The sequence below is a fragment of the Silurus aristotelis genome (assembly GCF_946808225.1).
Source record: "Silurus aristotelis genome assembly, chromosome: 23".
Classification (NCBI taxonomy): Eukaryota; Metazoa; Chordata; class Actinopteri; order Siluriformes; family Siluridae; genus Silurus; species Silurus aristotelis.
Window position 1 is genome coordinate 5,554,955 of NC_139596.1, and position 27,578 is coordinate 5,582,532.

A 27,578-nucleotide genomic window follows, 5' to 3' on the forward strand; every position below is an offset into this window, starting at 1 on the left:
TAATGCAAGGAGAGTTTAATAGAAAACAACAAGCTAACAACTCCGAGGTAATAATCTAAAAGCAGGCAATGTTTATGTGATGTAAAAACAAAAACACACCATCAAGACAAAACCAGATCATCACAATCCAAAACCATTTCATTTCTCATTTAAACATTTGGTAATGAAGCGACGTTTAGTGCGAGTTTCTACTTTTCAACTTTTCACTCCTAATGATTTTCCAATTATGATGGATTTAATCATCCTTCACTTCTTAATACCTAACACTTTGAAATTAGAATCACACATACCCCTGGTTAATACTCATCGCATACAGGACAGGAACAGGAAGGATTATTGTACAATCTCATATTCTGCATAATTAGAAACTAAGGTGCTTAATGAAAGAGATGGAATAAAATGTATTGTCAAGAATCAGATAATACCAATCCAGATGGTTCATTTAGAGCAAAAATGTGTTTGCAGGCTTATGTAAATATTTGTAGCATTTGTGCAGAAAATACCCAGGAATTGAAAAGCATTTCTCATTTAGTAAAGTTTATTTTGTCATCGGCAATGCTGTATTCTTTCAGATATCCTCTAAAATCTTTGTTTGGAGAGTAAACACTTTTTTCCTGCCACCGAGCGAGCGGAGATTATTTAAAATACATGCCATTTCTTCTGCTTACTCCCTGTTTATGTATTCAGAGCTGATGCATATTCTGGAGCTCATTCGCTCTAATTAAGTCAATGTCTGCCTGTCATGGTGCAGTATCTGAGGGGAGTTTGAATGCTTGGCTGTTAACACGTCTCGCTAACCAGTGCACTTAACTCCTTTCCTCTCTGTTGGGAGCCAGTTGACTGACCTCTGCATGTGGAGTGAAAGAAAAGAGGGGGTTGTGGGTGAGGGCTTAAGAATCAGAGCAGCTCTTGTTCCTTAGCATGAGACTACTGAAGCGGGACTAATACTACCCCTGACAAAGAGTCCGGACAGGCTGCCTTTTATTGCAACATTAATTAAACATGTATATAATTAGCTGGTCTGCTGTACTCCCCTGTGATCAGCTGGGGTCAACAAGCGGGGAGTGATTACCGACCAGAGGAGCCAGAGAGCGCTTGGATGTTTAATTCAGGCAGGACTTTGGAAGGACGGCCCACCATCCCATTCTCCAGGCACTCGAACACAGTGTGTGGTTGCTGATCAGCGTTGACCTGAACAGCCTGGGGGTAGAAGGCCTGCAGGGCAGCCACGTGGCTCCGGTACTCCTTCAGCCTCTTGTAGACTTCAATCTCCGTGTCCCGTGGGTTACACTGGAGCCGAGCCTGCACTATTGCACCCGGGGCAGGATTGTGCAATGAGTGATACCTGGGTTAAAAAAAAAAAACACATTTATAATAGAATACCTATTCTATAAGGGAAGTAGTGGAATTCCTGTTCATGACTGACATAGTCTTCTTCTACCATAGGCCATCTAGCTCAAGGTATGAATATGTACATGTTGCATTCCGAAATGCTTTTCTGCTCACCACGGTTTTATAGAGTGGATATTTGAGTTACCATAAACACCAGCAGAATCTCTATTTCTTTTCGCTTTCTGTACCATTTCCAATGACACATCGTAACTTTGCAAATATTGTAAGTCGAGACATGGCCAAGCCAATATATATATATATATATATATATATATATTTTTTTTTTTTTTCTGTGTCTTCGGGTAAAGGGAGTGTGATTGGCACACGTGCACGCGCCCACTGCCATAAACATATATATATATATAGAGGCGAGAGGAGATGAGTTCATCCTGGCAACGTCCCAACATATCGTATGAAAATTCTAATGCATTTGACTTGAATGTGCATAATTTAATCCATGGTTTCCATGGTTAAACTTCTGGGCAGGTGTCATTTTAAAGCAGATGGTGAGCGTGCATACTAAATGTTGTAGATAGATATTTAGATTGGGATGTTACCTTTCTCCAGTCACAGGATCGGTGGACCTTAACGTCAGTCGCTCCAGAACAACATCATCACTTATCTCCAAAAAAAAGACCCTATTCAAAAGAGAAAAAACGTCATAAAAACATTGACCTCCTCAGGAATCACTTTAGAAGCTTTTGGTTGTTAAGGTGGCATCCGTTTTCTATGTCTGTAATAAAACTAAGGACAGTGACACTTTTATGCTAATTAGAAGGCTGTTATGAGGGGGAAAAAGTGGTAAGACACGAATTATTAAGGATGGAATAATTATGACGTGTATATAAGGGCTGAATAAATGATGAGCTCAATGATGGGCAAAAAGTGGTACTTTAACACAGGAGGAATGTTGGAGTGTTTACTCGGGGGGGGGTCTTCCTGACTGCACAGCCTCCAGACACAAAATGGCTTTAATGGTAGAGTCAGGTGGGGAAGCACTAATCATCAAGCCTTGTCACCACTGACCCCCCATCAGAGCATGAGCCTCCAGAGAACACCAGAATCCTATCAACAAAATCATACAATTTTTACAACCCAGTTGCAGTGGAGGTGAAGAAAACCAGCAAGGATTGATGAGAGAAAAGGAGAAAGAAGGGAAGAGAGAGCTGAGATCTGCGTTTGATAAAATATTTAAATGCGTTTGTCTTTCTGGCTCTCACTGATGCTGTGAAATCATGAGTCCCTCTAGAATGGACAAAGGATCCCTTTGAGCAAGCTTCAACTGACCACTGTCCTTATTTTATGTCACATTTGAAGGGTTTCCTGAAGCTCATCATCTGTGCCAAGGCGTGACGATTTCGGTGAAAAGGCATTGCTCAATTTTTAATGAATATTTGTCTTTAAAAAGAAATAATAACTACTCTGCAAAGCTATTAGAATTAATATTAATGCTGCCACATGAAATATTCATGTGGAGCAGAGAAAAAGGGGGTTGGGGTGTCTGAGAAAAGTGCACTTCTGTGTGTGTATCCTTTCCATCCCCTCGTTTTCGAAGTGTTTGTGTGTATATGTGTTAAGGGGGTGTAGAGTTTACACTTGATGTTGCCTACATGACAGCTTGATATTCTCAAACAAATGACGAACTGAAACAAGGCAGCTAACAAGCATTTGTCAGTCCTCTGCTGCTACAAATGATCCAAACAGCATACATGATAAATATGACAGAATGTGTGTGTATGTGTGTGTGTGTGTGTGTGTGTGTGTGTGTGTGTGTGTGTGTGTGTGTGTGTTGTAGTGTGAACGTCGTTCAATTGCTATCTTGTATAAGCGCACACTTCCCTTCGTAACTATCCTCTCAGCATGATCCGAATAGGTCTCTGTACACATCCTGCCTCCATTTCCCTTCTTTTCCATCTCCCTAAATTAAGTAATTAATGAGAGATAGATTCTTTACAGGCGGCCCGGCAATGTTTACCACAGATTAAATTATAATGTGGCCCCTGCTGTATAATTCATAAGCCAATTAGTGGAAGTGTTGCTTGATTTGATGGCAAGAGGACACATGAAATACATTTAACTAATAGGTAGCAAGAGACGAGCATGGCTACGGGGAGAAAGAGAGAGAGATTCAACTATAGCATGAGAGAGAAAGAGAGAGACAGGAAGCAGCGAGAGAGCAAGCAGGTGATTGTGATTGGCTGGCCTATTCTAGAATTACTTGGCTAATTGTCCTGCTTTATTTGCCTTTAACGGATAGCTATGCATATTTCAGTGGTTCCAAAGACTCTGATTGTTTGTGAGCGTGTCAGGGCTGTAAGAGGTAGCTGACTGCCCAAACTGGAGTGTAGTTAAAGACTGACAGGATGAGAGAAAGAGAGAAAAATGCAGACCATTGATGGTTACAGCTATGCTATTGCACTAATACATTTCCGATTGGGTAAATTTTCTTTTGGGATACATAAATTATCTATCTATCTATCTATCTGTCTGTCTGTCTGTCTGTCTGTCTGTCTGTCTGTCTGTCTGTCTGTCTGTCTGTCTGTCTGTCTGTCTGTCTGTCTAATAATCAACCTGTGGATTTTAGAACCTTAGCAAAGAGCTTGGATCAGGAATTCTGATTAGGCTTCAGTACTGTATTGGACTCTGACACTATTCTAGAAATTATCTATAAAAATGATCTATTAACCCTTTAAAAGTTATATGCAGGTGTAGTTATGGGGATTTCGGGTTTAAACTGTCCATTAAATGTTTTATGACATGTCTCAAACGTTTGATCATATCCACTTAAAGTAAAATATACAGTGCAGATGATTATACAGTGGAACCCGGTTATGTCGATGTCCTAGGGGGACGCCAAAAAGCATCGAGATAACCGATGATCGAGATAAACGAAAATCAAAATGGCGGCAGTATATTAACGTGCTTGAAATTTCTTTATGTACATGTTGTGCGTTAATAAATGAGAATGTGCATGCACGTGTTTTTGAAGGTTTTTTTACACAACAGCGTTGCCGTGATTTGTTTGATGAAGGCATGCTATAAAAATACATACAGTACATGTTTATCTGTCAGGAATCCACCTGCCATGCCCCCTTCGGCCCCCTTCGACATAACCGATAAAAAATGCTTAGAAAAAGCGAGAATTTGGCGGTTCCACTTCAAAAACGTCGACTTAATAGGCTTGTCGAGTTAACCGAGGGCGAGATAACCGGGTTCCACTGTATAATCACATAACATGGTTTTAGACAGTTATTCTTCTGTTTTGTTCATAAATAATCCACAAAATTGATTATTAAGGTTCTTTACATACAGGGTGGCGCAGGGAAACCCTGTGGTGTCAGCAATGGTTTGGAACCTATATGACCTCGTTCAAAACCCTTACCATTAGTTATAATGGAGCAGTGAAGCGGTGAGCAACGAGCGTTCACTGTAAAACCTTTTACATGAATGGTGATAGTGTGAGTGCTGCACAAAGGGAATTTATGCGTCATTACCAGTTAGGACATCATGATTTTGTCCCGTCTGCTCATGTGCGTAATTTCAAAGAAACAGCTTAACACAGTGATGATAAGTGTTGTCGAACGGAGTGGTGAGAGCTCCTCACAATGGTAGCTAGAACAGATTCAATATTGTCTGGTGTGCGGGCCATTCGAAAACACCTGAGGATGTCTTTTTTAAGGCTAAACTAGAAATTAGCAGTCAGGATACAGTCATGACCTCCTAACTGGTAATGATGCCAAAATTCCCTTTGTACTGGTTGCACACCACTCCACTGCTCTATTATAACTAAAGGCAAGAGGTTTCCCTGTGCCACACTGTATTAGCATCTATAATAAAGGTGGCCAAACTTTTTCCTATAAAGGGTCAAAATCAAATTTGACAAAAATCTAAATGTTACATTCTTTCAAACATTACAATGAAAAAACAACAGTAGAAATCATGGCTATGTTTAATAGTGAGAAAACCACTAATCAGTGAGGCTAATTGGGGGAAAAAAAGGCTTAAATTTGCTAGGAAGCATAAAAATTGGACTCAATGGAAGAAGGTCATGTGGTCAAATGAGCACAGATTTACACTGTTCCAGAGTGATGGGTGCATCAGGGTAAAAAGAGAGGTAGATGAACTGATTCACCCATCATGCCTTGTGCCTACTGTACAAGCCTGTGGGGGAGTGCTATGATCTGGGGTTGCTGCTATGATCTGGGGTTGCTGCAGTTGGTCATGTCTCAGTTCAGCAGCGTTATGAATGAGATCAGCTGACTACCTGAATATACTGAATGACCAAGTTATTCCATCAATGGATTTTTATTCCAAGATGACAATGCCATGATTTATCGAGCTCAAATTGTGAAAGAGTGATTCAGGGAGCATGAGACATCGTTTTCACACATGGGTTGGCCACCACAGGGTCCAGACCGTAACCACATTAATGCCACAGCGAATGCGTGCCGTTATCAAAGCTAAAGGCGGTCCAATGAAATGTTAGAGCATGTGACCTTTTTTGGGTCGGGCAGTGTATAAAAATTTAAGGTATCATTATAATATCATATTCATACATAAATAGAAACATAACTATTATCTGCTTAACTAATACATTAAAACTTAAAGTACAATAAAAACACAGAAACAATCCTCTTCATAGTACAATAGAGTTCAATGCCTAATACAGCTATTCAAGCTACAAGCAATACAGCCATATGTTTGTAATATCAGTGACCTCTAATAAGGAACATGAAATTACTCCTTATTTTTTTAATTTTTTTTTTTTTTTAACTGGGCTGCAGCTAACATACTGACAAACTCAGGATATTGTGTAGTAGAAAGCCAGTTAGTATGATTCTCAGTTTACACTTGTCCAAGTTTATCAGACTGAAAGTCTGCTCACAGAGAGGGGCAATGGCAATGTTTTTGCAGCTTAAAAATACAACAAATGTTTTATATTTTTCAAAATTTTTTCCTATATTTTCCTCTCATATGTGCCCTGGCAGGCCAAATCTAAATTCACTATGGGAAAACTTTGTATGGGCATAGTTAGGGCATCTCTGATCTAAAACATCAAATAAGTGTGCCCCTTCATTTGTTTAATTGTATGTTAACAATGGTTAAATTTTTTTCCCATTCAAGAGAATTGCAGATCTTTTCAGTTTCTTATAAATAGTGTAAAAGAAAAACACTGTCACTAGGACACTGCAAGTTTAAATCCTGAAGATGGCACAAGCAAGAGAGCAAAATAGCCTGTGGAAATCTGTCATACTCCTGTTAATCACAGTGACACCAGCTAACCATGGGCATGTATGAGCTTATGCATATAGAGCAGCAGAGATGATGTTTCCTCAGAGTGTAATTCCCTGTGATAACTTCAAAAATGCAGTTGGCTGCTTTTTCTTGTATTAACACATGATGTACGAGTTAGCTGTGTGTTAGGATGATGGGTAAGAATTGTGTTGATTATGTGAACGTGTAGTCACTGGGCTGTGAGTGACTGATCAGATTTTGATCAGGATTGATCAGGTAACTAGGAGGTCAAAGCATAGGCATTCTTATTTAGATGATGGGATCCTGTTTCCTGTCTTCCGCTTTTGTCTTTTTTCCAGCATCAGGTAACTTCTTTTACATGATGAAACTCTCATTTAAAAGGAAACGTTTATCATTGCTGAGGATTTTTTAGAAAACCGCTGTAATAATCTGAGGAAATTCTGTATACGTTCATTCATTGTCACTCTCTTGCAAAGTCATCCAGGGTTTAAAAAAACATACAAGCCAGTAGTCAAGCCTGTAGAAGCTGAACATTTCACACAAGCTCTCAGTCCAATGAACCCTGCTGCTGGATCCCCTTTCAAGAAATGAGTAAAGAGATCCTTCCGATTAAGTAGTTGTTCCAGTTCTGCCATGGCTCTTTACCCTCCTTACTCTTCTCCTCAATGCTCAGTGGTGGCAGATATTACATACCCAGCATTGGCACCAAGCCACAGTGCTGACTCGGCTTATTCATTTTCTCTAAAGCCTGAGTAATGGGATAGCTGTTCATTAATAAAGCTGTCAGGTAGAACATGGCTGTCAGCTATCAGCAGTTCGTCAGTAACATTCTCCTCATTGTTTCAAGGCCTGGCCTTTCCACTTACTGGCCCCCGAAATCAATTACACTAATGCTATGTAAATAAGGTCTCCTGCCATTAGAGGAAACGATGGGGGCTGCCAATAAAGTAAATGGAGACACCTACTGAGGTGATTTTGCAATCAGTACCTGACTGGTATTTTAAAGTTTACTCTTTTAGAATAGAGGTCCATCAGTTCATTCTGTTCTGAAGGTGTGTGGTGAGTAGCTGGAGATCACAGAGGTGTAATACAGAAAGGCAGGAGTGTGATGACTAATTTATGTGGGGTTTAGATTGAACAAAGTTAAGTGACGTGACCTAAAACGGAGTTCACCAGCAAGCATACTTTAAATTTCCAGGTGATTTTGAGTAAGTAGTATTCTAATCCATGCTAAATAGTCCACACATGCTCACAACATAAAAGAAAAGGAAGACACAAATCTAGGGTCAAAAATCTTATAACTAGAAGTGAAAAATCTAAACTGTGACCCTGGTGGTTTTAGTTCAGTGTGTTCTGGCTGGGACTTCTGAATGGCTCAAAGACCGTATAATCAAACAGTGCAATTTCAAGTCTTACAACTTGAAATACATAAATGTCAGGAGAATGTTGGGTCAAATACACTTTGAAAGCAGTTTCTATTGGGTCTTGAGTAAAACATTTGAAAAGTAAACTATTGAAAGATTTATGATCAAACTCTTGATGTCACCCAAATGAGGATGGGTTTCCCTTTTGAGTCTGGTTCCTCTCAAGGTTTCTTCCTCATAACATCTAAGGGAGTTTTTCCTTGCCACAGTCACCACGGCTGCTCATCAGGGACAAATTTACACCATTCACCTTAACTGTTGATTTGTGTAAAGCTGCTTTGAGACAATGTCTGTTGTGAAAAGCGCTATACAAATAAACTTGACTTGACTTGACTTAAACTACACTGATCAGGAATGGCCATTAATCAGGCATAACTTTATGACCACCTGTTCCACCTTTTAACGTTTCACCTTTTGCTGCCAAAAGAGTTCGGACCTCTTCGAGCATTAACACCATTTGCTTCTTCAGGAATTTGAGCTACAAGAGCTCGTCCGTTTTATCAGACCACACGGACCAGCCTTTGAGCCCCATGTGAATCAATTAGAATTGGCATTGACCCTGTCCCCGATTCACCACTATTCCTTCCTTGGAGCCCTTTTGATAGATACTGACCACTGCAGACTGGAAACAGCCCACAAGAGCTTCAGTTTTGCTCTGACCCAGTCGTCTAGACGTCACAATTTGTCAAACTCGCTCAAATTTTTTTACGCTTGACCATTTTTCCTGCTTCTAACACGTCAACTTTGAGAACAAGATGTTCACTTGCTGACTTACGTATATATCCCATCCACTAACAGGTGCAATGATGAAGAGATAATCAGTATTATTCACGCACTGGTCATAATTTTTAAAAGTTATAATGCTATGTCTGATTTGATCAATTGGACACCTTCTTGGTCTGTGTGTACAGTAAGTACCTGCTAGGAAGGAAGTTAGACTCCTGCAGTCTCTCGGCCTGTTCTATGTCTCGAGGGAAACCATGAAGGACCCAGCCGCGTGCAGTACAGTCCAGTCGGCTCAGTCTCTCTGTCAGGATCTGCAGCACCATGTTGTCAGGAACTGTGATGAACCAGGAGAAACAACAATACTTTTAGTTACTGCGTGAACAAAATAGGCCCAAAAAATACGAGTCATTCTTTATTTATTTTTGTTTATTTTATTCCCCAACTTTATTTTTCACAATTACATAAAAAGTGCACTGTGAATGACACTTGTTCCAGATACAGTAAACAGAAACATATTTTATGTTGTACTATTTTATAATGTGCAGTATCTATAGTGTCTCTATGGGAGTTGCACAGGGTTAAAAGTTTGCACATCAAAGCTGAAGCTGCTGAGGTCTCGAATTATGTTGTTTACCTCCAGGTAACGTAAGAAAACTTACAGATAAACAGATCAGCAAAAAAAAAAACTTTTAATAAGAAACTGGAATAAGAAAGACTGGAACACAAAACTGACACAAAGCAAAAATGAATTACAAAAATAGATGGAAGTAGGAATGAAGTCGATGTAGAAGTGATCTTATTAGTCAGCATATGTATAGCGGTCGTTTCTTTTGTGCTGGTTTGATTTTTGTGTGAATTTTTATTCAAAGAAGAAATCAAATGATAAATAAATGAGTAGGAATACTGTCATTTAAATTCATGTATGTACATTTTGTCTTGTGAAGCTTTTCCATGGTTTTCTCTTTGAGCACAAAAGCAGTCAACAGCTTCCTGACAGGCAACATAAGTGAATTGTTTAAGAGGATGACGCCGTTATAAAGTCGGGAAGAAGACAGTTCGCACTTGACATGCAGAATAAAAACACAAAAGCCGAGGACAGCATGTGGAAGAACTGAAAGGAAAGTGAAGTCGACGAGCATTGCCGAGGACAAACAAATAATGGGGGTGAGGGAAAAAATAGAACATTCTTTAAGGAAAGTGAGTGTGCACTCGGGGGGGGGTCTTCGTGGATGCTGAAAAATTAAAGTTGACGGTTTCAAACTGTCCAATTTCCACATCAAACAAGCGCAGCCTCTTGCCTCTCTCTCCCCGGCTCTTCTTCAAACGGCAGGCAGCCTGGAGAGAGCTCCTCTCCTCTTTTCCTTGTTCTCTTTCTCTTCTCGTAAGACTACTGTTTTTTCATTTCCTTAATAATCCTGCTCCCTAAATCCCCAAAGCACTGTTCTGGTTCCACTAGCCACCGTCTCTACATCGCCTAATTATACCCCAGCGAGCCCATTAATCAACTCGTAAATTATTTAGGCAAGCGTCTCTGCTTGAAACCTTCACTGTCACAACGTGAGAGGGAGGGAGAGGGACAGAGTCAGAGTCTTCAGACACGAGCCGAAAGCTCTCCCCTAGGACAAGAAAAAGCTCGGTTCAACAAGACACACGAGTGCCAACTAACACAACATTTACATTACATTTTTTATGCATTCTTCATTGCAAGCATGAATTCATGAATTCATCCACTGTTGCAGTTTAGCATGAAGTCAACAAGCAGCATTGTAGACTTACAATCAGATGTGTACAAAAAGTCATGAGAGGGTCACAGCCCCTGTATCAAACTACTAACTCTTAAAAGCATCCTGAATTTTCACACCTTTTTGATACTACAAATCTCACACTGACACACATCTTAATCCTACACTTCTTTGCAACTATTTGGACACTTTTTGTGGAGCACAAATTCATAGGTAGACATGCAACTATTGAAAAATTTGTGATACCATGCAATTTTGTCTCTATTGTAGAATAACACATCATATGTTTGAATCATTTATATTTACGTTTATAGAAGAACATCTGCAAGGCAAGCTGTCACTGGTTTTAGAACATATACGAGCAATCGTACTCTCATAATTCTCTTTTTTTTTTTTTACTCTTTTTCAAAAGACAAAAGTGCAGCTTGTCACATTATCAAGAAACTGTAAAGCACAAGAATCCTCTGGACGGTTCTCATGGACGTTATCCACTCCATAATCACATTATCCTTCTCCCAAGCTATACAATATGTGCAGCATCTCACACAATAAGCAGTTTTATACCTTACTAGTTCTATACCTTACTTACTAACATATACTTAATTTTTTGCAGAAATTCTATATTATAATACTAAGTAATTTAAAACTACAATAAAGCTTAGTGGCCATCAAGTCATTTCATTTTGTCCCTATTTCATTAGCTGTCCTGTCTACTGCTCCAGCTCTACTGTAAATGTTAATTGACTAAACATGGGGCAGTGGGATTCCCTCCCAAATAGGCATCTAAAAGTACTTGTTGCAGTTCCCATTTTTGACCAATAATTAGTCTTTGATGCTAAATTGCTACACGGCTGTGCGACATTTAAAAAAGGTGAGCAAATCGATGCAAAATCCTCTCATAACTGTCAAATAGCAACAATTTTACTCAAGAGGTACTTAGAAGATCAAAAAGAAAATGTATTACTAATGTGAGGACTTTATGACGATGAACATTTCTTGAAAGGCTGATATATGCTGCTGCCCTCTGCCTCATACCCCTATGGATGATACATTACAGCATACATTCATAATAATTCACAAATATGGGCTGCATTAATAAACTGTCCGGGTCTCTATCTACTCCTTCAGAACAATCTTAGCTCATTAAATGTGATCCACTCAATTGTTTTCTAAGCCCTGAAGTATCTATGGCTTTGTGTCAACACACACATACACACACACACACACACACACACACACACACACACACACACACACACACACACACAGTGGGAGAAGAGCTAGCTGCAGGAAGCTCAGTTCAGCTGTCAGCGTTCAGCTCGTTCTTTGTGGCCATGCTGAGGACAGAGAGTTGTGTGAAAAGAAAAGTCGCTATAGAGGCAGCACCTCTGTGATACGGCACTCAAGTGTCAGTCTCATTAAACGCATGTGTACGCCCATGAGCTTTTGTAGCGCTTCCATTCTCGAGGGACATTTTTTATATTAATCACATCTTGCTCAAGGCAAGTTTAGACACTTGGCGGGGATGACTGGCAGGCACAGCAGACTGGGATGCCATGCGAGGGGTGGGTCTGTTTGGATAATCTAAATGGGAATAGGACACAGTGGCACAGTGGCTCCCCTGATTGAATTAGATTTCCTTTGGGGTTTCACAAGGAGATGTGGACAAGGGATAATATGGAGTAAAAGACAACAAAAAGTATGTGGATTTAAATGAACGCATAATAAGAAATAAACTATTAGCCTAAAAGATATTAATCTATATAATTTAACATAAGGTTATTTTTATTCAGACCAATGTGATTAGTATACAAATATACAAATTAATACATAATGCATGAAAGATGCATCTTAAAAGAAGAATTCTGCGCCATTCCATTCAAACTCTTGTAGATCTTTTTAACAAGAACGTATAATCTTTTGTAATTTTGAATTAATACAGAATATTTTTCTAATCTAGATGTTATGACATTAGAATTTTCTTATAGAGATGATTATTCTGCAAGGTCATGATTTTACAGTGAGATTTACAGATGACCAATCAACAGCTTTATATTAAAACTTACACATTTAAAGGACCTGTACACTGTAAGGTTTTCCAGCCTCTCCCTCTCTTATTCCCTTTCTTTATTTCCTCCTACGTCTATCTCTTTTTTCATTTTCCATATCTTCCTCTTATCTTCACATTAATGCTTTTCCTACATCCTCGTGTTGTTGTTTTCTATGTTGTTTCCAGGGTTTTTTCTTTTTTTTTTACACAAAATAATTATTTGTGTTTTCACCGAAGAAGTTGCGAAACTAGGTCTTAATTAGGCCCCAATCAATACTGCGCTACACTAAATCAGAAAGGTTGATAAAAAAGCAAAACATTATCTTGCTATTTTACTTAATAAGGGTATCACAAGCCTGTGTTCTCTTTCGAAAGCCAATGGAATTGTAATATTAACCATAGAGATTGATGCTGCAGGTTTATTTTTACCATACCATTATACATATGCAAACATCATGATAGAATCGGCCACACTGTGCGTGACGTGGGTGGTCTAATTATTTGCCTGAAAGCAGAAAACTCTAACAGAGTCAGCAGACTCCAAATAGACCCCTTACACTTCAGCTCTCCTCGGTGCGTGACCTGTTTGACAGCATGTGTACGTGAGGAGGTGAAGAAGTTTACCTCGCCGGTCTGACTCCAGAAAGGGTTTAATGAGCTCTCCCATACTGCTCTCATCCGCCGCCACTGCTTTCAAAAGTTCACCACAACAAACTACAGAGGGAGACAGAAAAAGCAACAGAGAAAAAGAGAATGTAAAAGAAAAATAAGAGGAGGAGAAGAATCGGGCGAGCAAGAGACGGAAACGCAGGGAAATAGAATGGCTTTAAACTTTAAATAAACAGAATGTGCAATTCTCTGAGTGACCTTTAAGACAGAAAAAAAAGGCATGAAAAAGGGACGGGACTGAGCTTGTATCCAAGAACATCAACATGCCAACATACGGATTTCAGAGAAAATATTAGCTAATTAGAAAGTATAAAGAAATGATAAAAACCTGAAACAAAATAGAATAAAAACAAATAAATATGTAAATATAAGCAAACAAAAAAGTACATTATGTGTGTTCTTTAATTAAGTAATCACTGGCAAAAGTATTTCAGATGTAAATGAATATTAATTATTTGACAATATTAGAATATTAATTTATGTTTACTTTATACTTATATATTTATTGTGACCTAATTAATAAAAGAGTGAAAAACTGTGCATTTACTTACTATCAACTAGGCCGTATTTCTGGGCAAGCAAGCTAGCCTGGAGACTCCTTCCACATCCTGGTGGTCCAAACAAGAGGATTCTGGGAATGTGAGGTGCATCAGAGCGATGCCTGGACAGAACGTAGCTCAACACTGGGAGACAGAGTGAGACAGAGTGAGACAGAGGGAGACGAACAGTTTTATTCAAGTAAAGTTTTCTGATTTGAAGTTTTATCTTTGTGTCTTAAAGTCGAATCTGGGCTTTGTGGCTTAATCCTGGTATTATAGTATATTTCCAGCAAATGATAAACAAATGTGCCATGTAACAAATGCAAGTAAGCAATAATAAACCATTAATGCTGTAAACTTAATTGTAGTTAATATGTCAGTGCACTAATTATACAGGTCACAAATGACTCCTGTAATTAAACCTAGCACATATATAACACATCTTCATGTGCATGTTTTATGAGATAAGATTAAAATATAAACAAAACAAAGCCACTGGTCCTCGTAAAGCTTTAACTCAGCCTGTTTTATTCCCCAAATTGGACCTCGGTCTCTCAGTGTATTTCACTAAGAATGGAAACAAACGTCTTTAGCTGTTTAATGAAGCTGAACAATACAGCGTTTATGTAGGAGCAGTGAAAATGTTCTTTTAAATGCCACATGCCCAGATGATAAACAGCCATTATGGCTAATCTGAATATAAGGAAGCCAGCTTGATTAATAAATCATTTGAGGGCTCGTCGGTGCTCCGGAAGGGCAGTGAACATCTGTTTGCAGCTGGGCTTCACCCATGACAATGCCTTTCATCTGCTCCTTCTAATGTGTGATAATTAACAGTGGCCTAATTATAACTAATGAGTCTCTCTTGTGCTACGCTTTACACTAATTGCCAGACAACGGCGCCGATAAATGGTTAATATGCAAAACATGCTAATGTGTTAAAAGGCTTCGTCGGGGGCACGGCTAGTAATGTCGCCATCAAACCGCATGCCGAATTAGCGATAATCAATATTTAAGGCAACATGTTTATTGCAGTTTATTGCTCGGTCTTGAAGCCATGAATGTTTTATAGAGGAGAAAGATTGCAAATATTTGTTTTATTTCCACCGTTTAACTTAATCAAGCATGCTGAGCGTGATTAAATTAAGACGGATGTGCGGAAGCACTTTAGCTCAAACCTCACATTTAAAAATCAAGCTAAAATCTTTAAACCATTAGAAGATGAGTGTGGAATTGGTCTCCTGGTGCTCGAAATGGCGGTGTGAATGCAATACTAATGCACTCGTGCTGGCTGAAATAGCACAATGAGCTCTTTATCAGCTGCACAAAACACTTAGAGAATATGAATATGAATTAAGACCATAATCAGGCTACACAAAGAGAGCACAAAATGCCAGTAAAGTGGAATCTCTCATTAATTTAGTGATGAGGTATAAATATATTAGGACCTATTTATTTATTTTTTTGAATAAAAATAAATCTTTTGAAAATGAACTATTCAGGTTCTGGCCCTTAACATGACTATCAACTTTCCTTCAAACCCCCAAAAGATCTATCCGCACATGCTAATCAGATGATATATGCAAAAAAAGACTTAAAATATGCAGCAGACAGCGTTCTCCTTATCCCCACAACAAAAGAAGGCGCATTATTATTTTGTCAAGTTGAGTGGTGTAATATTGAGACAGGTTGTACTGGGACGGCTTTAATGGCACTGGTGGAGGCTGCACACTGTTGATCGAGTCCTCGCGGGACACAAGGTGCCTGCAGCACTGCCCGAGGCGAAGTGCCCTAACCAGGCCAATCACTGGCTCTCAGTGGAGCAGCTGCACTGCTGAGCTCTGACCACAGCTCGGGTCAGCACAGTAGGGATAGACCATCACAGAATGATACCTGGAAGTCTTGCAACATGTGTACTAGGGCAAGAGGCTTCAAATATTGCTAAGAGGCCCAAACAAAGTGGGACAAGCCATCATGAGCTTATATCAAACTTTTGGATTAAACTATTTCTTATTTTTAATGATCTTCTACAAATAGTTCAAGTATTGCTATATATTATTATGTCTATTAAACCCAATGGATTAAATACCTGGCTGTTCTTTATAATGTTATAATGTAATTTTTCATGCTATGAGTCTGGTGGGTCAGAAGATGGCAATTATCTTCAGTAAAAGCAGCTCTGACAGCAGTGCCAGCTGTTATTCAAATAAATTATTATTATATTTATATAGCAGCTCGTTCAGACGTTTTTTTATTAATTACTTGTCTTTTTCACTTAGCCATAAGAGGGCATTGTACTCAGCTGGAGAGTGTTAATACAAAAATCTGCAACAGGATGTTGCAGATGACCACAATTTTTAGTATTGTTTGTTTGTGTACACTTTTGAAGAATAATTTAAAGCCTCACTGTGATGCATTTAAAACCCTTAGAATTCCATGTAGTATATCCAGACTTATATTCCTGTGTCACTGTAATTATTTGTAGTAAATACTGAATAACATATTGGAGTTTAAGGTTCATTCACAAAAAGTTGCTGCAGTCTGTTTTACAGTCTGAATGAATAAATACCAGCTGAAATGCATAGAAAGGAGAGAAGCTGAATGTGTGGTCACCTTGAGCAAACACATCAACATGGGGTTGATCAGCATTGATGATCTTCAGGCTGTTACAGTAAGTGTCCTGTAGTCCCTGGGCCACACGGCGGTACGCCTGCAGCTGATGGGCAATTTCTTCTTCATCCATTAGGCAATCTGGCTTCTCAAGACGCTGAGACACTTCGACATTCTCAGGCCATATGAAGGTAAGGTGGTACACATCTAAAGACAGAACACATCACCTGAAATATGTACTTAAAAAAAAAAAAAACTTTTCTTGAAATTATTGTAAAATAATAATTATTATAATATTCCATATTATAAGGCCAACTCCAGTTATAATAGAGCTTTGTAAAACACAAAAACAATAACAGCCACGAATAAAAACACGTGAAAAAATATTTTTTAGGAATTATTCATGTATAACTCCCGACCCAAAAGAGTATCCACCCAACTTTAGACTACAGTAATGTGTATATATATATATATATATATATATATATATATATATATATATATATATATATATATATATATATATATATATGCCCATAATTTGCTAGTTTCACCTAGACGCCACCTAGACGGCATGGGCAGCTTTGCTCTGTTGGACTTTTGCCAACTTTTTTCATATTTTAATAACAAACAATTAAATAAGAATAAAACTTACTAAAAAATATATATTTTTACCTATTCAAAAAGAAATACAAACAGTAACACCAAAGGAAAAAAGTGTGATTAAATTCCCTTGAACTACTCACAGAAAAACTTAATTCATAAAAATCAATAAAAAGTTTCACTAACTCACTTTTTGAGTTGCTTCACCTCAGACCTAACGTTAATTTAACTTGCATTAGCATACAGCGGATTTAACCTATTAATCAAACCTCAAATAATTTATCTCTACATGTTGCATCGCAATAGCATACTTTCTGTTAGTATGGTGTGTGCAATTGAAGTTTTACTGTAGTTTAAATGATGTACTGTAGTATATCTGACTCATCATCAATGACAGGGTACTTTTTACTTATTCAGGAAAAAAATCCAAATATGCACTGCAACATTTATATATATTTATATGTTCTGCAAAATCTCAATTAATATCATTTGCTCCAGATGCCAAATGCCAAATGTGACAATATTGTGTACTGTGTTATTTTTATTCCCCAAATGTGTCTTCATTTATCTGCATTTTAAAATTCATTATAAGATACATTCACAAAAAAATGTTTATTAATATTAAAAATTATACTAGCGCTCCGTTAAAAAGTGTCAAAGTTCGAGCCTGAAAAAAGTGAAAGATTGCAATTACATTTTGGAACAAATTCTACAGGGAGGAAGAGCTTTTTGTTCATTATAGTGCACCTTTGTTATACCCAGAGGACTTGCTAGCATAGTTGGGATTCAGAGAACAGGTTCTGTTTGGTTGAGTCCTACGGTTCATGAAATGCATTCTAACAAGGTTGCGCCTTGGCTGTCTGTCTCTCCGCTCGGCTCTCTGAACTGAAAAATTGCAGTAATGATGCAGACATTACCTCCTGTGACAGGGTCTATCCTCTTGCCCAGACTCCTTTCAGTCAAGACGTCATCATGGGCCTGCAGCATCACTGAGACGTAAAATAAATACTTTAACAAGGATAGTCGTGCCCACTGGCATGGATCATTTAAAAAATAAATAATTGGACAAAGGTATTAATAGATATTGCAACAGCAGCGTACGAACGTTTGCATGCTATAAGGACCATTTCCGTACGTTTGATAGATTCAGGGCTGTTAACATAATTATCAGAAATTGCATCATTACTTTATGAATATTAAATAAAATAGAATATCCTCCAACCCTTTCTTTTGTAATATTTCTAGATAATTTATGCTCAAACTCATTGCCCTCTTCAAATCAGGTCTCATGACTGAAAGAGTCAAGACAAAATATTTCTTTAATCTATTTTTCCTTCACTGCAAATTGCACATTCTTCTTCATTTGCATGATTTTAATTATTTTCCATTTCCAGCTATCATGATTCTTGATCTGTGCATGCAGGATTTCACTTTATTTGAGCCCAATGGAGTTTTAAGTGATTAAGAGTTTTGATCAAGTGTTAAAGACGTTTTCAAAGCCAGATGTTATAACTCATGATGGATTCAGTGCTTATGTTAATGATGATATTATATTACATTCATGATGATGAAATGATGCAACAGGAGTGACAGATCGAATTGCGAAGTCAAACCCTGGTTTAGAAGAAATTTGACTGTGTGCAATCTGAACTCCAAGCCTAAAATAGATCCTGAGAGCATTCTCAAGCATTTGGGGTCAAGTGTGAATGTGTGTATGTGAGAGAGAAATGTAACACTGACCAACATGCTCAGGGGCGATGCCACATGCCTGAAGATACAGAGCCTCTTGTCTGTTTTTCGGGATTGCCTCTAGGATCCAACCCTATACATATAACACACACACACACACACACACACACACACACACACACACACACACACACACACACAAAATAATGATATAGGCAAAACATTTAGATTTTAACATAGACAAGGTTTTTTTTTTTGTTTTTTTGTTTTTTTCATTTTAACATGTATTGTATTGTATTCATACAAACCATATCAATTTATACAAACCATATCCTTGATCCTTAAAAATAATAAATGCATAAAATAAAAATATAAATATACACTAAATTGGCCTGTATCGGCTTTCAGGCAAAAGCACAGTTAAAACCATGAAACCTTTAAAATGTGCCTAATTCTCCAGCCTCTCTTTTCCCATCTTGCACAGCAATGAGAAGAACATAAGAAGAAGAAAATCACATGCATATCATTCATTAACTACAAATCCATAAAAAAAGCCTTTCTCTCTAATAGTCTCCTAAATCCCAAAGCTTGCTGCTCAATGGTGCGGCAAAATAAAGGAGCCTCAAAGAAAAGTGTCTCCCTGAAGGGCTTGTTAAGGGCCAACTTATTACCGTGGCAAATAATCTTCAAACAAATAAGTATATTCAGCAAACATTTATAGATCTAAGTGTTATCAGATGAGTTGTGGGTTTTTGCTGCAGAGTTTCCAGAGCGTGTTTGAAATCAGTCTTTGTTTTTGGCAGCTTTGATCTACAACAGAAAGCTCATCCCTGATTTCGGGTAATCTCAGAGCGCGAGTTTCCTTCCACTTACTTTCACATTAAACCTATGAATTCACCTGTGTGTAGTGGTTTGGTCCAAGGGCTAGGCCTAGTAACTCTACATTTAGAAGGGAGACTAGCTCAGGAGCGTTATTAACACATCCTGAACAGTATTTGCGGAGAGTTGGTTAAAAGATTGAATTTTAAAAAGTCAGCAAATTATAACAGATTTTTTAGGGAAGTCTTGCATCTAAAAGCATTATAAATACACTAGACCTTTTTCAAATCGATTTATTTGGCATGTTAGATCATTGTTATTATTTACAGTATATCGCTAAAGTGTATCCATGCTTTCCTCTCATAGAAAAGTCACATAAACATCACCTAAGTAATCACTTAATTCACTTGATGTTTTGCATTTTCTGTTTTCATTATTCACATCTATTCACATGCAAGTATTTGTTTTCTACATGATCTTTTCAAGTGTTAGAGATCAATTAAGTAAACATGAAATATCATAAATGTACCTTGTAAAAACATTACATTTACAATAAAACGTTTTTACTAGGAATGGTAAGATTCATCGAGTCGCATCGGTGCATCGGCATAAAAGAAAACGATGTGATGCATTGATTTAAAACACGTGCATCGGATACAAGGTGGCATTTGTATCGCAATGCATCTTTGTTAACATATTTGAATTGGTAAAAACCCATTTATTTATATACAATTATTAGTAGATGCGCTATACTTTTATTATTTACAAAGTGAATATTCATTTGTGACCAATATTTTATATACAGTATAGACTGATTTCTCCTCGCTAAACTGTTTCTTAAGTGCGTTCTCTCAGCACCACTGCTGCTACGTGAATATGACGCGTACACATGAACATTACAGAGACCGTGGAGTGTCCTGAGAATCATGTAGAATACAGATTAACATGGCAGAGGTAGAGCCATGTTAATCGCCATTTTCTTCCTTTAGACAGAAAAGGATAAAACATCTGGTTTTATTTAATCTTTGATCTTTTTTTTTTTGCTCGCATTGTGTTGAATTTAATTTTAATCGGGTCGCACTGCATTGTAATAGGAGTGAATCTTTTCGCACTGGTAGCTGCTTCAGATTAATCTTTGAAATATTGTATCACTGTCTATGATTAGAGATGCCAATTCCATTGGCCTCAGTTATGGAGATGCACATCATTCATATTTACTCTTTACATTTTATGTAGGTATTTAATGTACTTGTTTCACAGCTCCAATGTCTCTTCTTTTTATAAACCAGACAGTGATCGAATGTTATAATGTGTATTAAAGCTCGATATTTACATTATTGAGCTACAGTGTGAAACTTGTATGAGAAAATCCTACTGTACCTCAGTAAAAAAAAATTTAATTATGCTGGAGTGACCAAAGACCTTCCTATAAACCATGTATTTAACTGGTGAAAGCACATGCTGAGGTAAGGCAGATTTAGAACATTTGCGAATGTAACTGATACACTAAACTCTTTTATTTGCTATAGGTCCATAAGACTTGTATAAATTGGCTCAGAAGCAAGTCAAAGTTTAGAATTTAAAAAGTGTTTTTACAAAAAAAACATGATTCACTTCATTTAATCTATAACAAGGATTACTTTAGAATGACTTTACAAAAGATTATTGATTTAATTCTAGTACTACTTTTTTGTTACTTTTACTGGACTAAAAAATTTGTTTGCATGCTCCTATGTTTAATTTAATCAAACTTTCACATGTTGTCCACTGTACAGATTTTCTACACTGATGTATAAACTCTCAGTTTTTTTCTTAACCCTGCTTATGCTAAAACTTTGCAAAGTTTAGACTGTACATTGGCTACACCAGAAACAGATACATGCACAGGAACCACTGCAAGATACATGTGCAGGAATGCAAGATACATGCAAGGAACCGTTCTCCAGGTATCAGTACACTTTTTTCCCTCGTGTACAAGGTGAAGTCAGGTAAGTCCTAAAAAAATGAAGTGGCTCTTCAAGCATCTAGTTCTGGAAGGCCGAGGGCAGGAGTTCCAGGCCAGGTCCCAGGCCTGATTGAAATTGTAATGAGACTGCCTCTGAACATCACACACACACACACACACACACACACACACACACACACACACACACACACACACACACACACAAGAGCACACACACATTCTCCTCCTGTCCCCAGAGCCCCACAGTGGCTTGCAGGATTCCTTTTCATCCACACATCAAAAAGACGACATGGGGCTCGGGGTGCTGCGCTCCGACCAAGACCCTTACACTGGAACATCTGCAGTGATGCTCCCGATCACAGGCGAGACATGCAGAGAGCAGATGTCACCAGCTCAACAGCAGGCAGGGCAGGACACCGAGAGCCAAACCCTGACACAATTCCCACCTGACCAACTGAGCTCCACACACAAAAGTCCTGCAAAGCTTCATTTCAAATCCATTATTTGTGCAAAACACTCACTCATGTGTGCGTGCACATAAAACTTTCCAAATCAACTTCAATTGCTAACTTTCTTGCACATCTCTGCCATCTCTCTCTATATATAGATTTAAAGGCATTATGCAAATTCTGACAGTGGAACTTTATTTGCAGGTCTCATTAGGGATCTGGATGACTGCCACACTTGCTACATGATCTTTCAGTCTTTCTTTGCCTTTTTTTTTTTCCCAATTTACTTTTCGTGTTTTTTTGTGTGCAACTGCGAGGGCGTTCATTAACTTGCGACTTCACACTAATTCTCTATTTATTACCTGCGCTTCCTAACTTTCCCTACTCTCTTGATTTCCCCCTAGATTACAAGTCGAGTTTGCAAGCGGTAGTCTCGTGAGAGAGAGAGAGAGAGAGAGTGAGAGAGAGAGAGAGAGAGAGAGAGAGAGAGAGAGAGAGAGAGAGAGAGAGAGAGAGAGAGAGAGAGAGCGTGAGACGGTGTACTTACAGTAACGCAGTGTAAGAAGCGCTGACAGGAGGAGATAAACTATATGACCTAGATTAGACATTGTTACATTCATAGTTGGGGGAAAAAAACTCAGGTACAAACACATACGTAGCAAAAAAATACAGCAATTAAGCTTAGCTTCTTGTGTCTCAGTGGTGGCGTGAAGAATTTCTTTGTGCCTGTAAGGAAAAATCCACCTGAATGACTTGCATATTAATCTTTTGAATGAACATGTGGTCTTCAGTGGCATCCAATATTTATTTTGCAAAAGAAATTCACTTTTGCTTATTGCTGTATACCTGAATGCTTTTCGATGCCAACACCACTTTCATCACCATACTTTCTATAGATCTTTGTACCTAGCAGAGCTATAATTTATCAAAAATTGCTTAAGTGCATTCTATGACTACTTTGCACCATGAATGTGTCACTACTTTTCTGTCTGATTTCTCTTTAATACAATGTTGAAAGTTGGTGAAACATTTTTAGGACTTAATAGCATGACAGATATCTTTTGCGTGTGAGAATGAGGAACATTTCTGCTCCTGTTTAACACATCATAACTGCACTAACCATAACAGTGTCCCCCTGTGACATCGTCAAGACACACAATTGCAAGTAATAAGAAAAAACATCGGAATTTTAACAAAAAGGAGTCAGTAATCACCAGATACATATTTCAAAACTTATATAATTATATTTTTTATAATGTTCTTACTTTAAAATGATGCTAAATTATACTAGAATACTGTTTGACTGTTTGAGTTGCCAGGTGTGTTCATGTATAGAGAAAAAATCATCTCAGTTTTCCCCTCATTTCACTGCACTTATGCAGATCAGCACGGGGCATACGATATCATTAAATGAGATGATAAATAACATCTGACAGTTTGCCTGCAGGGATAAACACCCATTACCAGATTAAAAGCAGAAATTAACCACAAACTACTGATATTAAAAGCACAAAGTTCAAAGAAACCAAGCAAAAAACATTTGCAAGGTTCGAAAAGAAATAGAAGAAAATTCATATTTTTTTCAGTATTTACATATTTCTTCACAGTGGAAGCTAACACAAAAGAGACAGGAAGGACAAACGGGAGATCTGATGACACTTAGATTTAGGTGGGATAAAAGTAGGAATAAAAGTTGAACAAAAAACTCTTTCAGGTGGTGTAAAGAGATTCAAAAATAAAGTTCAGACAAATTTGTGATTTTATGGTCTTAACCCTGGTTTTGGCCTGCAGTAAGATAAAAGCACATCCAATCATATACATATATAACTGATTTCTAATTAAAGTGTAATTCACACTATATTCTATTCTAACTGATCTACTAATAAAATAAGTTTACAATTTTTATATGATGTTTGCATTTTGTAACTTCATAGGTTGCAATCATTTCAATAAAAGAGGGGGGAAAAAAAACATTTTAGATGTGTTTAAAATCACAAACCTTTTATATCAAAATTTTGCCGCAATCATTCACATTCAACGCTTCAGAATTTTGAGAGAGGCGATAGATGACTTTATAATATAAGTACATATTTACTGCATATTGTTTTATTCTAGTAACCTACAAAAAATGTTATGCTTTCCAAAATATATAAAAAAAAATACAGATACTCTAAAATATACTCAGAAATAAATTCTCAGTTTATCACTTAGTTATTTACCTTAAATGTTATTCTTTCATGGAAAACTAATAATTATTGTAACTATAATAATTTTTAACTTCTAGTTAAAATTAATGGAAAAATTACGGGACATGGTAAATGTATGTAAAGCTTTGATGAATAAATTAATAGCTACAACTATTAATAGAATTAAACATTAATCCCTTATCTATCAGTATAGAGGTTTAAATTTCTTACCTGTCTAACACAGTCGGGTTTTGAGAGCCGCTCTTCAACCAGCTTTATCCAGAGGTCTTGTGGGATCTCCTGAAATATAGATAGAGATGAGTACCTCTGATTAAATTTTTCAGATATTGTCAGCCTTTTAAAGCTTAATAATTGCATTATAATGATCTGTAAATTTTATTAAACATAAAAAGTAGAGAAATCAGCATTTCACAACTCAACACCAGCACAACTCCAACCCGCTGAAGCTGCTACAATTATTTTATTATCTCTAGTGCATGCAGACTCTGTTTTAAACTGAAGATTTCACCTTCATCTTTCCTGATGTGTTAAATCTTATCATAGAAAAAAAGAATCGCTAACTATGAAACATCTTCATGATATCTCCTCATACATCTTCATGATATCTCCTCATACGTCCTCATTAAATCTCCTCATACGTCTTCATGATATCTCCTCATACGTCTTCATGATATCTCCTCATACGTCTTCATGATATCTCCTCATACGTCTTCATGATATCTCCTCATACATCTTCATGATATCTCCTCATACATCTTCATGATATCTCCTCATACATCTTCATGATATCTCCTCACACATCATATCTCCTCACAAAACTTCATGATATCTCCTCACATGTCTTCATATCTCCTCACACGTCTTCATATCTCCTCACACGTCTTTATATCTCCTCACACGTCTTCATATCTCCTCACACATCTTTATATCTCCTCACACATCTTCATATCTCCTCACACATCTCCATAACTCCTCACACATCTTCATATCTCCTTACACAACTTCATGATTTCTCCTTATACGTCTTCATATCTCCTCACACATCTTCATAACTCCTCACACATCATATCTCCTCACACATCTTCATGATATATCCTTACACATCTTTATGATATCTCATGTGAGTGCTGAAGTTTTACCTGACTCTGCTCTGTGTACTGCTTGATGGCTCTGCTCAGTTCACTGTCATTCTCAAGGATGCTGTTAGAGGTTATATGAACAGCACCGATGTGCTCACACAACTTTTTAGCCTGTGGCAAAACAAAAAAAAGTGATCAATTTGAAACAGAATTAGAAAGAAAAGAAAACACGAATAGTGAGTAATAGAGCATTACTGAGAATGCCAAATAATAGCCTGAAAAACATCCTGTAATGATTTCTAGTTCTGCTAGAAGTTTTTTAGGATTTATTTTATATCCTACCGCTTGAATTATATTCGATTTTGAGTAGGAAATAAGTCAGGAAATTAATCTTACAATGCTTAATAAGGTGATATGACCATAAATAATAACTAATATATTATAAATAAATAAATAAATAAATAAATAAATAAATAAATAAATAAATAAATAAATAAATGTACTTACGATTGTTGTTTTTCCAGATGCTGGTGGACCCAGTATTAAAACTCTTGGCACTAAACAAAAAAAAAAATTTTTATATCACTAAACACAGCAGCTCAATTATTATGTGATTTATGATCCACAGAGATATTTAATCTCAACACCTTTCATTCAATTACATAAAGAGAGCCTGCCACCTGCTGGTAAATTTAAAAGGTTCATCTTTTTAGACCAGTCAGTAGAGAGAGAGAGAGAGAGAGAGAGAGAGAGAGAGAGAGAGAGAGAGAGAGAGAGAGAGAGAGGAAGGAGGGAAGGAGGGAAGGAAGGAAGGAAGGAAGGAAGGAAGGAAGGAAGAAAGAAAGAAAGAAAGAAAGAAAGAAAGAAAGAAAGAAAGAAAGAAAGAAATGGAGCTTTATACTTGTCACATGTACATTACAGAACAACAAAATTGCATATCCCAGCGGAGGTAGGAAACTGGGGTCAGAGAGCAGGGTTAGCCATGTTACAGCACCCTGGAGAACACTAGGTTAAGGAGCAGCAGCTTGGGGATACCAGGGCGTGAACTCCCAACCTTCCAATCAGTAACCCCGAGCCTTAACCAATTTCCCAAGGTGCATGTCTACATTTTGTTTATTTCTATTGCACTAACTGTGTGGAAAGGATTTAAAAAATATATAAATGTTATGCTGTTGTGTCAGAAAAAGCAAAAAGAAGAAACATAGCCATGACCCCAACAGCGTTAAATCAATATAAACTACAATCTTTTCAGGGGTCAAAGTTTTCTGTACAAAGTGAGTTAAAAAATAATTATTTATTATTTATTTAACTCTGCTTATTTAACTTTAAAAGACACCCTCGTCAAAAACCGTAACTAATACACCGGTAATTATTTTATAAATGCAAATCTTGAGTTTAGTAGAGCTCTCACCTTCTATACTTTCTCTCTTCAGCAGTCCTATCAGGTACTGAATATGATCTTTTGGCTTGTCTATCACCAGGTTTCTCACTAGGCTCTGTGTAACCGAAACATCTGATTAGTGTTTATATTAGTGAATTTATTTATAGTACAGAGTGTCAGAATGTTGCGTACCTGCATAAGGTCAAATATTTCATGCTTCTGTGCATAAATCGACAATTCAGGGGGAATTCTCAAAGGTTTTGTGGTTGCATCCATCTTTAGCAGTGACTATTTAATGTAATTGAGAAGAGAAAAGAGGACAAGACAAGACAAGACAAGAGAAATATCAGGAGAGAAAAGAAAAGTAAAGAAAACAAAAGGTAAGGAAATGAAAGACGAGAAGAGAAGAGAAAAGAGCAAAAAAAAAGAGAGAAAAGAATGAAAAGGGGAAAGAGAAGAACAGAAAAGTAAAGAAGAGATAAGAGAAGAGAAGAAAAGAAAAGCAGAAAAGAGGAGAGAATATTCAGTGTACCTAAATGTGTCAATAACAGTAAGAATATATATATATTAAATGCATGAATATTTACTCAGTTTACTTGCTACATTTACTCAAACAGAGACATATAATACAATACAAAATACAATAATAAGAATAAGAATAAGAAAAATAGACAGAAGAGCTGAATGACTGTAAACGTGTCTTTATCCATAGACTTGATCTCTGGCCCTTTCCAAGATGGCGGATGTGTTGGTGTGTGTAATATCTAGCACGCGTGGCGAATCCTGTATTACTGTAAGTTAAGTCTAAGTCGAATTTACTTACTTTCACTCAGCGGTCTTTACACAACGCTCAAGTTTTTGCTGTATGTTTCCGAGCTCAAATGACTTTCAATCATATAGAAAATAAAACTTTGCTCTACAAACGGCTGCACCGCTGAAGCTCGGCGTCTCTTCCAGGACTGGTTACCAAGGTTACC

General features: G+C 37.4%; 1 protein-coding gene across 2 annotated transcripts; it reads right to left on the bottom strand.

Annotated features, from left to right (window-relative positions):
* On the bottom strand, positions 1–27,578 carry ak8 (adenylate kinase 8). 2 transcript variants are annotated; one of them, XM_083527004.1, is made up of 14 exons: positions 27,425–27,578; positions 26,794–26,877; positions 26,632–26,716; positions 25,728–25,777; positions 25,281–25,391; positions 24,352–24,420; positions 18,752–18,833; positions 17,929–18,000; positions 16,412–16,615; positions 13,811–13,942; positions 13,215–13,304; positions 8,991–9,132; positions 1,950–2,030; positions 1–1,345 (listed from the first exon to the last, which is right to left on the bottom strand). In XM_083527004.1, the coding sequence occupies exons 2-14, from the start codon at positions 26,875–26,877 to the stop codon at positions 1,069–1,071; spliced, it is 1,479 nt and encodes a 492-aa protein (XP_083383130.1). In that variant the 5' UTR covers positions 27,425–27,578; the 3' UTR covers positions 1–1,068. The 2 variants fall into 2 exon arrangements, with proteins under 2 accessions (XP_083383130.1, XP_083383129.1); XM_083527003.1 differs by having other exon boundaries at positions 26,794–26,889; positions 27,425–27,552.

Coding starts and splice junctions, on each gene's coding strand:
- ak8 (XM_083527004.1), bottom strand. CDS start 26,877: ATGGATGCAACCACAAAACCTTTGAGAATTCCCCCTGAATTGTCGATT. Junction 18,834..24,351: donor AACCCGACTGTGTTAGACAG/GTAAGAAATTTA, acceptor TTATATGTATAG/GGTTGGATCCTAGAGGCAAT. Junction 18,001..18,751: donor CATCGCCCCTGAGCATGTTG/GTCAGTGTTACA, acceptor TTTACGTCTCAG/TGATGCTGCAGGCCCATGAT.